The following is a 13963-nucleotide window of genomic DNA, read 5'->3' as shown; positions in this document are numbered from 1 at the left end:
CTGGAGTTCAAAATCCTTGTTTCCTTTTCCCATATTTGAATCAGCCGTTTTATCTGTCGCCGTGTTATTCTAAAGTGGATCTGGTGACATCATTGTGTCTTGGCTGTGCCATAGAGACAGGTATTGCCTTAGTGACACTCTTTCCATGTGCAGTAGTTTAGTCATCTGTAGGATGTTAGAATGTTTTGAAATTAGAGAAAAGAGGATAAAGTAACAACATTTATGCGATCATTTTGAAAAAAAAAAAAAAAAAGGCATTTAAAGCAAATTGTTTAATTCTAATAAATTTATTAGACCTGATATAGCTTCTAAGAGAACCCAAACAGTTTCATTTTTAAACACCCCTTTCCAAAAAAAAACAAAAAAAGCTCTAGTTAATGTCCTTAGAATGTTTTAGTGACCAGTTAGTAAAAAGTTGAACTTCTCGCTGATATATTCCTATTTCTGTGTAATTGGGGATATTGATCCCAGGAGCCGTACCAATTTATGAGACTTGCAGACAGCAGAGATTTTAAAGCGAGTCTTGTCAGTTTAATAAGTCCTTTACTGTTTTAGGCCTTCTAGAGTGCAGTGTAGACAGGCAACATGGAAAAATTCCCTAATTCAGCTCACTTTCCAAATCAGCTATGTTGTCCTAGATTGTTCACTTCTCCTGCATTCTCCAAACTCTTCACACTTTTGTGAATAACCCTGTTAGAATTTTGAGAATAATGTATTACTCTATGTAAACAGTGCTAACAGACTCTGCAGTTTTTCAAAGTACATATCCTACATTCACATTAATTCCTGCCCCTGATGAGCTTATACACTTCAATTTCCTACATTCACATTAGTTAATGGTGATCAAGACTGGATTTCTCCTTAGGCCTTTGTAGGCTGCAACATTGGTGTTCATTGCTGCATCCCTGGCACTGGTAGCTTTCAGCACAGGACCATGATAAAATAGCACAGTGTCTTCTGATGTGGGATAATATATGTAAATAGGAGTTTGTTCAGCATTAAAGATTAGTTTAGAGGTTGGTGTGCGGAGTTTAACTGCTATGGTTGATTGGGGTTATCCTAATTCAGGGTTCCCTCTTGCCCCACAATCACTGCCCCACCGTTGGAAGCCCCCTGACTGTATTTTGTGGGGGGGGTTTTTATACTTACCTTTTCCAGATGTCAACTGGATGGTTGTGTGATGGATAGGGCCCTCTTCCTCATCACCACTTCTCTGGTGCTGAGTGATCCTCATTGCTCACGACAACAGGGTCTAGCTCTACATCATTGCTCTACATCATTGCACTGTGTGCAGGTGCTGTGGTGGTGGGCCCTAAACAGTAGCTCCACCCTGCCTTGCTGAAGCTCCACCCTGTTCCGCCAAATCTCCAAGCTATGTGGGGAGGAGAAAGGGAGGAGCCTCTCTGTCCCTCACTTACTCCCCCCTGGTGAGGCAGTGATTTTTTTCTTCGTTTTTTTTTTGATTGGACAGCTTGGACCAATGGCGCTTTGCCATTGGTCCAAACTATCCACAGAGCCCAAGCCTCTAACACAGAGCAGAGGCTGTGACAACTTTTGCCTCACCAAGTTAGGTTACACAAGCAGTGGGGAAGCCCGCTGCTGTGTAACCTAACTAGCTGTCAAAAGCAGGATGCAGCACCGCCTGTAATTAACAGGCAGCTCTCCATCCATGACAGGTTACACAGTGGGAAGGCTTCCCCTGCTGTGCAACCTGTAACAAGCCGCTCTGAATGGAGAAAAAGCTGTCAGCTTTAGACTTGAAGGTGACACCTTTTTTCTTCATAATACTAGGTGAGGCTCTGCCTCACCTGCCGTCCCTGACCGCACGTCCCTGGTCCTAAAGCCCTGCACTAACATGATGTCTTCAGACTTTGGGGCTGAATGAGCATGAGGTGGGAACAAGTTAAAGGTCTTGTGTGAAGAGTAGGGGAAGAGGATAAGTGTCACACCATTATTTTTTGGGTTAAAAAGTAACGGGAAGGGTTGAGTGTGAAGGCATGTCTTACTATTAGAGTTACTTTTTCAGTTAGGAAGAGTTAGGGAAACTTTCTGAATTGCTCTTCTTTTTGGTACCAAAGCCCTGCAGCAAAAACTAATAGCATTGGGTTACAGTTGTTATTTGTAGGCACAGTGTCCCGACCCTACAGTATTCTTAGAGCTGATGAAGAAGGGAAGAATGTAAACGCGTACCTATTAAAAGCTGCTGTGTATAGTACCTTCAACACTAACATCTGCATCTCTACATTAGTGGGGAATACGGCCTAGAGCCCAGTGAGGTGCTAACATTATGTAAACTGTTTATCCACATAAACCATTGGGATGAAATCCACATAAACATTGGGAGAACATAAAGTACAAAACCCATGTACAAATGTGTTTCTGGTGGAGCTGCATTAGGAACTCAGCCTCACTAGGGCAAAGGGTTATTAAACTCACAGACTTCCTTTAATTTGAATGATAAACATTCTAGACAACAGTCATAATGGTTTAATACCAACAATCATGTGTACGGTTGTAGAAGATTCACTTTAGCTACCACCTGTTTGCACCCAGTGATGGAGTATTGCTTGTCCTCTGTAGTGTAATATTTTAGCTGTCCTGTCAAGCTTTCAATGTTGTTATTGTCCGGGTAAAACCCTTCCCGTAGGAGTTCATCCAAAAAGCAATGGGCAATATGGCTTTTCTCCAACAAAGTTAAAGGGACAATTTCAGCAATATCCCAAATTCTGTGGTGCTGTTTCAAAGAAGATTGGATGATGCTTTGCAGTTCTTGTCGCAAGTTCACAACGTCGCTGGATGAGTTTTGCAGGATAAACTTGGTCACCTCATTTCCTCCAATGTTGCTGATTAATATGTAAATGGCATTGAGATACTCATTGTTTTGGTTTAAGTAGAAGTAACCTTGTAATGTGTCCAAAAGTGGTGGGGGCATAAGCTCCAATTCATCAAATATGAAGACAGGAATTTTTTCCTCGATCTCTGCCCGGGTAACCATGTCTGAAATCAAGTCAAACAAATTGTTCCTGCAAGCCTCAATGTCACTATCTTTTGGGCAGTTGTGCATGACATAATATTGCATAACAAAATCATTGTCCATGACTGCACGAAAGTGCTTGGCCAATATCCGTCCCATGTGGCTCTTACCAACGCCGCTAGGACCGTTCATGGAGATCACCAATGGCTTATTATGACAATGAGTTGCCAGGTAGTCCTTCAGGAGGTCCATTATTCCATCAATGGCAACCTTTTGCCCAAAAACTTCCCGATGCATTGTTTTCTCAAGTCCATCTAGTTCATATTTTAGCACATTGTCATCCAAGTTCTCGATAGCATTCAAGATTTGGAAGCAAATGATCCCTACTAACAATATTAGGCACCGTTTCGCTTTGCTCTTCTGTTCCACTGGTAAATATTTTTTGGAGTTTCCAGGATAAAGCACTGCCCTGGACCGCCTACGTTTTTTCTTACGCTTTAGATTACTAAAGGCAACCTGCTCCAAAGTCGGTGTGTCAAATGTAAAAAAATTAGGGGTGTCAAAGCTGGAGGCCCTATAAACGGACTGCTCAGTAGACAGCTGCCGACGAAGTAGGCAGGATTTGGTGTTGTCCAGAGGTCTCCTGCCAGACAGATCCAAATGAAGATGGTTGGTTTTAAACATTCTGATTTTTCTGCGTATTCGGATGGCGGCACGAATAGGAGTGATCAATGAGATTTTGTGCGCTGCAGCTGGAGCCTCTGGGATGGGTTCCATATTATCCATTTTTACGGTTTATTGAAAATGGAAGAGCTAGATGTCCTGCAATAGAAAAACAAAATATTATCAAATCACTCTTACAGTAATTTGATTCCCACATTTTATGTTTTGAATAGATTGTTCTAAAACCTTAAGCCTGACTATATTCTAAACGTATCAAATATAGGTTGAACATTCATCTCACTTTTTCAAGCTTCAGTTATGATTACAAGAATAAAAAATCCTACGTCCCCTTTTCTATATTGCACAAACGTGGCAATTATCCCTTTGTCCATGCAAACTACATCCAGGCCAATCAATGTAGCTTATACCCTATTAAATTATTTTAAAAAGGATTTGAAGTATGACTTATCTTGAATTATTGTGTATTTCTGTCAGTTTTGGATAAAATGGAGAATGTTTAGAACCTCTGTCAAGTGTTTTTTCTGCTGCCAGTGCCATGTCAGGAACATCTTCCTTCACATCCTAATCTATAGGATAACATGGGAAGTGAGAGGAGAAATCTCTTAGACCAGGGATGGCCAAACTCCGGCCCACCAGCTGTGGTGAAACTACAAATCCCATGAAGCATCCCTCTCCGGGAGTCATGTCTGTGAGAATCTTGCAAAGCCTCATGGGATTCGTAGTTCCACCACAGTTGGAGGGCCGCAGTTTGGCCATTGCTGTCTTAGACAGTTGTCACCAGAACAGATGTACCCATTGAAGAACTCCCCTCAACTCCTATTCCAGTTACAACCTTGCAGTTTTAGATTTTGTATCACTTTCTGTCGTTCTAATCCAATCAGAGAAGGTGCATTTTCACAGAAGGTGACACAAATAGCAATAAACCCTGAGAGGGGTTCTAATTCTTCCACATTCAATGTAAAAATAATTTTTAAAAATAACTAGAGATAGATACACTTTAAAATATAATTCCATGAAGAATTTTTTTAAAGCTCCAGTGAAAACTGGGCTCCCGGAGATGTTGCCATAGTGTTTAAGTAAAGTTCCATTTCAAGTTCTTAGAATTGCACCTAGACTAGGAACACACATTTGCGTTGGCCTTGGACATTGCTCTTTGACAATGTTCTTCAAAAAGGAAGTTAAGCCCCGCCCCATAGAGGAATATGCGACATTAATCAATTATAGGAATTGCCATTGCTGGCTGAGACCAACTTTGCACTCATTAGACAAGTCTGCATAAAAATTGTCTTATCAACTTAACAAACGACCATTTCCGCTCATGATTTTCGGTTTGCACAGGTAATTAATTGCCCCCATAACTCTCACTACCCTCCCCTTGGAAGTCCCCTGACTGGTGCTCTCATATTTTATTTGACGCGTCTCCCAGGAGCTGATCTTATTTCAAATCAATGTTGATGCAAGCCAAAAGGCAGTTATCTCACCAAACATGCATTGCAAATTATATCTCAATTCTGCAGAAACAGGAAGGAATTCTTTGCCACACGTCCACAGTCAAGACAAGAGGAGCTAATATCGCAACTGACAAGCTTTATCTAGTAATAAGAGAAACAGAAGTCAACATTATCCTCTAACAGCTTCAACTTCCATTGTGTGACACCATCACTTCCTATTTTCGTTCCTGAAAAGGACAGCAAGAGCCTCAAAGCAGAGACAGGCTGGGGAGGTATTATGGTGGTTGCATAAATACTTTCAGAACTGAATAAAACAGCCCACCTTGATGTGTACTGTGCAGTGTGCATCCTTTTGTCTTTAAAGAGATCTATTCAGGAAGATTTGTAAGAATCAGAATGTTCACTTTTCGGTTCGTATAACTGTGTAGCTTTACCTAAAAGGGTAGTACTTTACCTAATACACCTCACGAATATTGGCCGACTTTCGTATGCGATTGCATTTCCGTCCGATATTTGTACGGTTGATGGGCAGTGCACAACCGCAAATACTGTACATCAATCGACTTGACTAACCAGCAGGTTAGAAAACTTCAGTGGATCGTACGATTTTCGCAAGGTTGGTGGCGTTTCCGTACGTCAAAAATTTGTATGATCTACACTGCACCTGCGCAGATGAAAATACGTGCGGTCGATTACTGCAATTCATCCAGGTGCTTTCTTCTAATTACCGCTGATCCAACTATGCGATTATCTGGGCAGGATTGGGGCCGCTGTACGAAAATCATACGACGGTTCGATCGGACGAAAAGTGTTGTCTGATGATCGCAAGGTGTATGGGCACCTTGAGTCTTTCAAGAAACCTACAGGAAACTTTACTGTACAAATTGCTCTGATATGCAGAAAATATTCCAGCACCTGGAATGCTGTTGCTGCTCTGCATGATGCCGGTGGCCACACCAATAAAGCTTTCAAGTGTTATTACCGGGTGTGGATCACGTTCCCCCACCGCGGATTGCCACTACTGTTTTGTCTGAATATTTGAAGTTATCAGATGTCTAACACATTCATTTGATAGATCATAGATGGTAAAATATCCTGCATTAACCTGGTCACTTTCAAAGACTGATATGAATTGCAAAAGGTAAACAATAATTGAAAGTGTTCCATCTCGGAATCAATTGCCCGCTACACCACACTAAAGATGAGCAGAGCGATTTCTGCACAATTGATTTTGCAATACAATTTGCCAAGTTGCTTGGTTGAAATATGCCTGAAAAAAATAGTATTATAGTTTTGTCATTGTTTAGAGCAGGGGTCTCAAACTCATTTGACTCGGGGGCCACTCAACAATTTTTTTTCTCCCATGGGGCCCGGCTTGCCAAATTTCGTACATCAAAATAAAATGTAATTATATCCAGTATGGTACTACAGACCCCAATAGACACGCAATAAGTCCCTATTCATATCTGTAAGTTTAGGTGCAATTAGGGACTCCTGCGTCAGGAACTTGCGTTTTTCTGCAGCACGAATCCCTAATCTGGTGTTTGCAAGCGGCGTCTGTCACCTTTTCAAGGTAATGATCAGGTGACAGCCGCTGCATGTAAACGCCTGCACACCACATGTAATTGTATGTGATATGAATACATGCAGTTAGAACACACTCTCCCTGGATGCACAATCAATGCGTCCAGGGAGAGTGACTGATTCCTAACCAAATGTAATCATATCAAATATCTCAACATGCGGTGTGCAGGCGTTTATATGCAGCTGCTGTCATCTGATTATTAACTTGAATAGGTGATAGATGTCACTTGTAAACACCAGATTAGGCATTCCTGCTGCAGAAAAACACAAGTTCCTGATGCAGGAATTCCTAATTGCACCTAAAGATACAGGTGTCACTGTAGCCTAATACACTACCCCCATACACATAAAAAAAACTATAAAATAAAATAATAAAACCCCCACCGCACATCCACATATAAAATAAAATACAATACACAGTCCCCTCTCCTGCTTACCTTTTTGCAAGGAGGAGGCTGTGAGGAGGCACATCAATCCCTGGTGCTCTAGTGGTGATTAGTGAGGTCTGCTGCAGACCTCACTAATCCATCCTTTCTTTCGGCTGGAGCTCAGAACTGAGCTCCAGCCGTAAGGATCTCAGTACCGGGAGGAACAGTCTGCGGTCTGCATCTGATAGAGATGCAGACCGTGTAGCTGCTCCCGCAAGTCAGGTATGCGGTCCGTGACCGCGTACCCTACTTGTCACCTGGCTGCGGGCCACATAGTACCAACTCGGCACTTGCGGCCCGCGGGCTGGTACTTTGGGACCGCTGGTTTAGAGGTTATTTTTTTAGGGGGTAGTTTAGTGCATTTGGGGCAGTTAGTTTATTTCATTTAACATTCTTTGTGTTTGTGGTTTTTCCTTTTTTTTGTGTATTTGATCAGTGTACGATTACATTTTTTTTCACTGTCCAGTTTTCTCTTTTTTTCGAATTTTTTTTTTTAAAAATGGACCTAATGAGGGGCATATTTTGTGGTACAGTGTACATTGCTGTGTGTTGATACACGCTGCATTAGACAGTCCATTCTCAATGAATAGTCTGTCATCACCCTTCATTGCATGAAAAAATAGGTCCTGCTGCATATTCCTGCAGCACAGCACCCTGCAACGCACTTTGTTAACATTAGCTAAGGTGAGTTAGGGTGACATTTAAAATTAAAAGGCACTACAGCCAGCATGGTATGCCATGAATGAGCCTTAAAGTGACATTAAACCCTCAGATTTTTTAACATAAACCAATACTGTAATGTGTGCCTTACTGTAATCCATGGTTGTTTCCTTTCTCTTTGCTGCTCTTCCTTTTAAATCCTCATGTCTTCTCATGCTTGGGGAGAACTTCCCTTTTTAGCTCAGTGTCTTTTCCTGTAGTGCTGGCTCAGGTTACAGGCCTATACAAACGGATACACAGACACCGTGTATCCATTCCTGAGACAAGGCAGTCTGCTGCAAAACAGAAGTTCTGCAGAGCATGAGAACAGATACAGATTTAAAAGGAAGAGCAGCAAAGAGAAGGGAAACAACCATGGATTACAGTAAGGCGCACATTACAGTACTGTTTTATGTTAAAAAATCTGAGGGTTTAATGTCACTTTAACCCCCAGGAGCCAACTGCCCCCTTAAAAACCACCAAAACCATTTTCACCTTCGCCATTGATTTCAATTGCATTTTGCCCACATTTTTTTGGACATACCTTTCTATGAGTACCCGCTGTGGAAAAATCCAAGATTTAGCTGATGAATTGGATTTTGAGGTGAAGGTTCAATTGCTGTTGCTTATTCTTCATATCTAGAAAAGAAAGTTAAAATAGTGAATTGTATGTTGGTTTTATGACATCTTTTATTTGTGGAGTCTCATAAATGAATTAAAGAACTGCTATGGCAAAGGCAATAAAAAAAGATCATATGGTCACCTCTGGTTTTGACCATTTTCTGATTTATTGTATCTAAAAACAATTCACAGTTAAGTGTTCCAATGTGGTACGTTAATGCACACACCTTAACATTCGTTATGGCACACGTTAACATGCATTGCATTAGGGCAGCTAATAAATTATGAATGGGCTGCCAATGCACAACAATAAATTAAAAAATTCCCATTATTATTATTTATATAGTGCCAGCAATTTTTGCAGCGCTTTACATAGTGCACATTCACATCAGTCCCTGCCCTCAAGAAGCTTACAATCTAAGGCCCCCATTGCAAGTTCATACATACAGTGCCAGTTTAGACAAGACCCAATTAACCTTTCAGCATGTCTTTGGAGTGTGGGAGGAAACCCACGCAAGCAGAGGGAGAACATACAAACTCCGTGTAGATAGTGACCTAGCTGGGATTAGAACCGAGGACCCTCAGTGCTACAAGGCAGAAGCGCTAACCACTATACCACTGTGATGCCCATGACTCTTTCTTAGCAAATGCAGCACACCACAATGTAAGGCATATGCGCTGCGTCATGCTGTGGGTGTGTTGTGCTTTGTGCTATGTACATGTTATTGGGGTCCGTTCAAAATGAATTAATTCAATGTAGTGGTGCGTGTTGCCACAACTCACAAGTGTGTTCAATGATTTTGCCACAAGTGGTGAAATTCAACTTTGACAGAAAAATGAGTTAGTCCGTTTGATTACATTAAATGTGTTCTAGATATACAGACCTCTTCCCCCTTGATGTTACTGCTTGAGCAGAATATGTAAATACTTTAGTGTGCATGATCTAGGCACAGTTACGTTAAGTGGACGTGTGCCCAGATCATGCACACTAAAGTATTTACATATTCTGATCAAGCAGTAAAACCAATTTAAAACAAGCCCTCATTCATCCCTGTGTCTATATGCATTGTGAAGACATTTTCGAAGTTCATATCACAACTTAACAGTGACATGACATGAGAAGGCTTCTTTCTCCCAGGATGGTCAGCCTCTAGGGATGTGGGCAAGGGTTATATTTGCAGATAAGTGCAGCGGGGACCGGGGCGGGGAGGGATGTTTTTCTCTGAAAAGATGAATTAAACATTTAAAAAACTCTTTTACTGCTTGTTAGGAATATCTGAATAATTGAGGCTAGGTTCACACCTAGGCGGTTGAGCTGGTGAGCTGTTTTCGCGCAGTTGTCGCACATTTTTGTTTGTGCGACTTTGCTTTGAAAACGGCACAGTTTTCAATGAATAGAGATGTCTATGGGACCCAAACTGCGTGACAACTGCCCGAAAATAGCTCCTGCACCTTTCTGCGTGACAGGTGATTTCTACTGCGCGACAAATCACAAAGGTGTAAACAGCTTCCATAGACTTGAATGCAAATCTCTGTTTTGTGCGATATCGCGCGGCTAAATCCGCGCGGTAAATGGCCTAGGTGTGAGCCTAGCCTTATTGTCCGTAGTCTGGCACTGGTGCATTTTAAAAAGGGAGACTCGACTTTCACCAGACTAGTATGTAAATCATATGTCAATGCTACACAAGTTTTGTAATTTAGTATTATTAAAAATGTCCTGGTTCATACTACAGGCAGGATGTTTTTTTCTGCAACTGCTAAACATGTACACATTATAACCACAGCAAAACTGGGAGGGGTCCTGTGCACTCTTTATATAGAAAACACTACTAGAAACTAATTTCCTTCTTATGTGATTGGGTCACTGCGTTTCCCTTATTACAAAAACTGGGACTAATCATATCGCTATCAAAGGTAGATCCTGCCACTTCCTTTCACTTCCATACAATAGGGGGAATTATCAAAACTGGAGCAGACAAAATCTGGAGCAGATTTGCACTGCAGCCAACCAGCTTCTCTCTTTCATTTTCAAATCTTACCTGAGCAAACTGAAGAGAGATGCTGATTGGTTGCCATGGGGAACTGCTCCAGATTCTGTTTGCTCCCATTTTGATAAATCCCCCCCAATGTATTTTATCATCTAGAAGGGAAAGTTTTATATTCAGATGTCTTCCACTCTCCCCAATCTTTGGATCAATTCATCTTTTCATAGCATCCATAGACAGAGATAAGAAAGGTTAGGGTTCAAGAACTGACAAAGTGCCGATATCATTTAAACAAAAGTTGTCAGCTGACCTTTAAAGCTGAACTCCAGAAAATGTCTAAATCTGGCCCATTACTTACTATCCCTAAGCACATTACCAACATGAGTTGCCACTTTTGGTAAAGCTTGCTAGTTGTTCAGTAAATTACCTCTCTTGGCTCTGTGACATCATCTGTAGCACACAGAACCCACAACTATGCCTGGGTACACGGAGGAGGTGTCAAGGAAGTGCTTGACATCATTTCCTCTCAGTGCCGGTGATGTATCGAAAGTGCGAACTTATCGAGTTGTGGGACCGCATGACTTCTGGTTTCCTCAGAACTACGATGTTTGTACACAAAACATGTTGTGCACGAGCGCCATCCACGGCATTGCCCTATACACATAAACCACAGCAATAAAGTAATAAAATGATGTAGGATGACAGTAAGCCAGCACGTTCTTTATCTCAGGTGCACCACTCAATATGGCCGCCGCTTGAGTGGGGCACCTGAGATACAGAACGTGCTGGCTTACTGTCATCCTAGATCATTTTATTACTTTATTGCTGTGGTTTATGTGTACAGGGCAATGCCGTGGATGGCGCTCGTGCACAACATGTTTTGTGTGCAAACCTCGTAGTTCTGAGGAAACCGGAAGTCATGCGGTCCCACAACTCGATAAGTTCGTACTTTTGATCGATCACCGGACAGCACTGCCTCTCAGTACCAGACATTATTTCCTCTCAGTGGAGGACATCACTCCCTCTCAGTACCGGACATTACTTCCTTTCATTGGAGGACATCACTCCCTCTCAGTACTAGACATTACTTCCTCTCAGTGCAGGATAAACAATGAGAATTGTAGCTGTGAATGGGTGTAAATGTGGGCGGGATTGTAACTGGGTTTGTTTGGGTGGGAGGGCATGCAGGTGTAAATGGGAGTAATGGACCATGAGTCTCCTAGGCTGTGTCTGAGGGTCGCTCCTCCGTCTGTCGCCCGCCCCCGCCTGTCGGGGGGAACGAGGCACGGCTGGGGTGCTCGCAGGGACCCGGGCTGGGGACGAGAGAGAGAGGGAGGGCGGGCTCTGACCTCCCCTCGCCGCCCCGGGACCCTACATCCCCCGAAGCGCTGTCAATGGGTGTAAATGTGGGCGGGATTGTAACTGGGTTTGTTTGGGTGGGAGGGCATGCAGGTGTAAATGGGAGTAACAGACCATGAGTCTCCTGGGCTGTCAATCATGGTGATTCCTAATGACGGGCAGGACTGACCAGGAGTCTCTTGGCCTGTCCTTCAAATTCAGCTGTGATAGTGGTTACAGTAATGACATTGCTGCTGGTAAACCATCAACTTAAATGGGGTTGTTATAAGACTAGAGGACTGGAAAACAGCAGGCAAAGCGGCCACTGGTCTTACAAACAGGAAAGAAGGGGCACAGAGGCCATATTATGGTATTATAAATATATTATATTAAGGTATTATAAATTACTTTTCCAAAGATGCCTAAATGTCTCTGCATAAAGTTTAGCTTTAAATAGATTGTGAAGTAAAAATAATACAAACCACTTTTACACAATTGCCGACAGTGGTAACATTACAGCGAGAGATGTTGCTGCATTGCACTACGTACACAGCCCTCCACAACCTGCCTATCACTGGCTCTTATCCTGCTGGCCTTGGTCCAGTGAATAAAACGAAAGAGAAGTAAAAGGCTGCAGAAAACAAAGAAGTTTATAGAGAGACGATAACCTTGCAGTGGGCAATGGTGAGCTACTCTAGGTTTAGATGGCTTGCAGCCAGTTTGGTTTGTGTTTAGATATTGATTAGTTGACTTTGGGGAGAATAAACAAATAAGATGCAAATTTTCTTGCTAGGATAAGACACCAATAGTTGCATTGTTACATAACTGTGACTTTCTAGAAGTTAGATCATGGGCAAATCCTTCCCCCCTTTACCCCAACATGTCAGTTCTTAGCGCTCTCCCAGGTTAGCACGGGGCATAGTATTGTAGGATGCAGGGTGGGGCTGGGCTAAGAAACTCACATTAATTTCAACTGGATGTTTAGGCTATGTTCATACCATGTCCGGACTAGATCTGGAACAGATCTGCAAATTCAATGCAGTGCATTTTTGACATGCATTTAAGCTTAAAGTTGGCTTTTAGGTGCAGTCCAATGCGTTCCAGTGCATTTGCATGCGTTTGCATGTGTTCCAGGGTGTTCCAGACTAGAGAAAATGAGACAAGCAGCATTTTATTTGTCTGGATTGGAACGGACTGCGCTGGTGTAAACAGAGCCCAGAAATACCATAGGGATACATTGGCATGCTTTTTTTGATCCGGGAACAAACTGTTATGGTGTGAACAAACCATTAAAGTAGAACTGAAGCCCAAACTTCTCTTTTAGTTTTGGATAGAGTAAGGGAGGTTTGCCATTTGTGTCCCATTGACACAAGGAGGAGTATTTCCTTTACTTCCTGTCTGAAAGCCACAACAGGAAGTGAGAGGAAATCACTACAAAAGAAGGGAAATTGCTGGTGGTCAGCGGACTTAGTGATTCCATTGGGAGAATTTCCATCTTTTCCTGTTTTGATGACAACACAAATTTGGGGATTTCCTTTCACTTTCAGTGATTACAGTCAGTGGCGGAGCTAAGGAACAAAGGGACCTGGTGCAAGATTTATTTTTTTTGGCCGGGAGTGTCGGATGAACGGATGATCCGACCAGTGGCGTCAGGACAAATAGAGAGGGTGAAACTCCCTAATGGGGACAAAGAAAGCAATAAAAACCTGACAGATGTTCTAAACCCTCTCCAGACTAAAGAAAAGGTTTTGGCTGCAGTTGCACTTTAAACCAGCCTAAAACAGTTGATAGTTTGCTTTGCAGCCAAATTATATACGTTTCAGGCTCATAATTTGGCCCTATGCACTGCAATTGACAGGTACACTTTGAAACTCGAAGGCTCAGACATTTTTGAGACATTTAGTAATTTCCTGAGGTTTGAGCCACTCTCTGGGTCATCGTAGTGACTCATTCTCTGACGATATCTTACATTCTTCTTTCATCGTCTAGTGGCCTCTGTGTGCTAAATATTTGTACAGAATTGTGTATATATTGGTATTATCCAAGGAGCCTATTTATAAAAAGTCCAAAATGGTCAGTTGAGAGCTCATGTTTCTCTAGTGCTACATGACATTTCCTCTCAGCAAAGGTGAGGATTTTTCTAAAGGTGGAGTGATGATTTTAAAGGGAAACACATCACTGTGTACATTTAATACAAAT

The 13963-nt window shown here is 42.2% G+C and overlaps 1 protein-coding gene across 1 annotated transcript in view; it reads right to left on the bottom strand.

The window, feature by feature from the left end:
* Positions 1-2399: 2399 nt before the first annotated feature.
* Positions 2400-13963, bottom strand: part of TOR4A (torsin family 4 member A) — a 13409-nt gene continuing 1845 nt past the window's right edge. Inside the window, exons 2-3 of the mRNA XM_018571412.1 lie at positions 8365-8459; positions 2400-3796 (exon numbers count right to left, since the gene is read on the bottom strand). Of these exons, the coding sequence (XP_018426914.1) occupies positions 2501-3760 (1260 nt within the window). The 5' untranslated portion in view covers positions 3761-3796; positions 8365-8459 and the 3' untranslated portion in view covers positions 2400-2500. The remainder of the gene's footprint in view (positions 3797-8364; positions 8460-13963) is intronic.

This window comes from Nanorana parkeri, unplaced genomic scaffold (genome assembly GCF_000935625.1).
Source record: "Nanorana parkeri isolate BGI_ZX_2015 unplaced genomic scaffold, ASM93562v1 scaffold1751, whole genome shotgun sequence".
Classification (NCBI taxonomy): Eukaryota; Metazoa; Chordata; class Amphibia; order Anura; family Dicroglossidae; genus Nanorana; species Nanorana parkeri.
The sequence above is the reverse complement of the archived record's forward strand: the minus strand, read 5'-3'. Positions and strand labels throughout refer to the sequence as shown.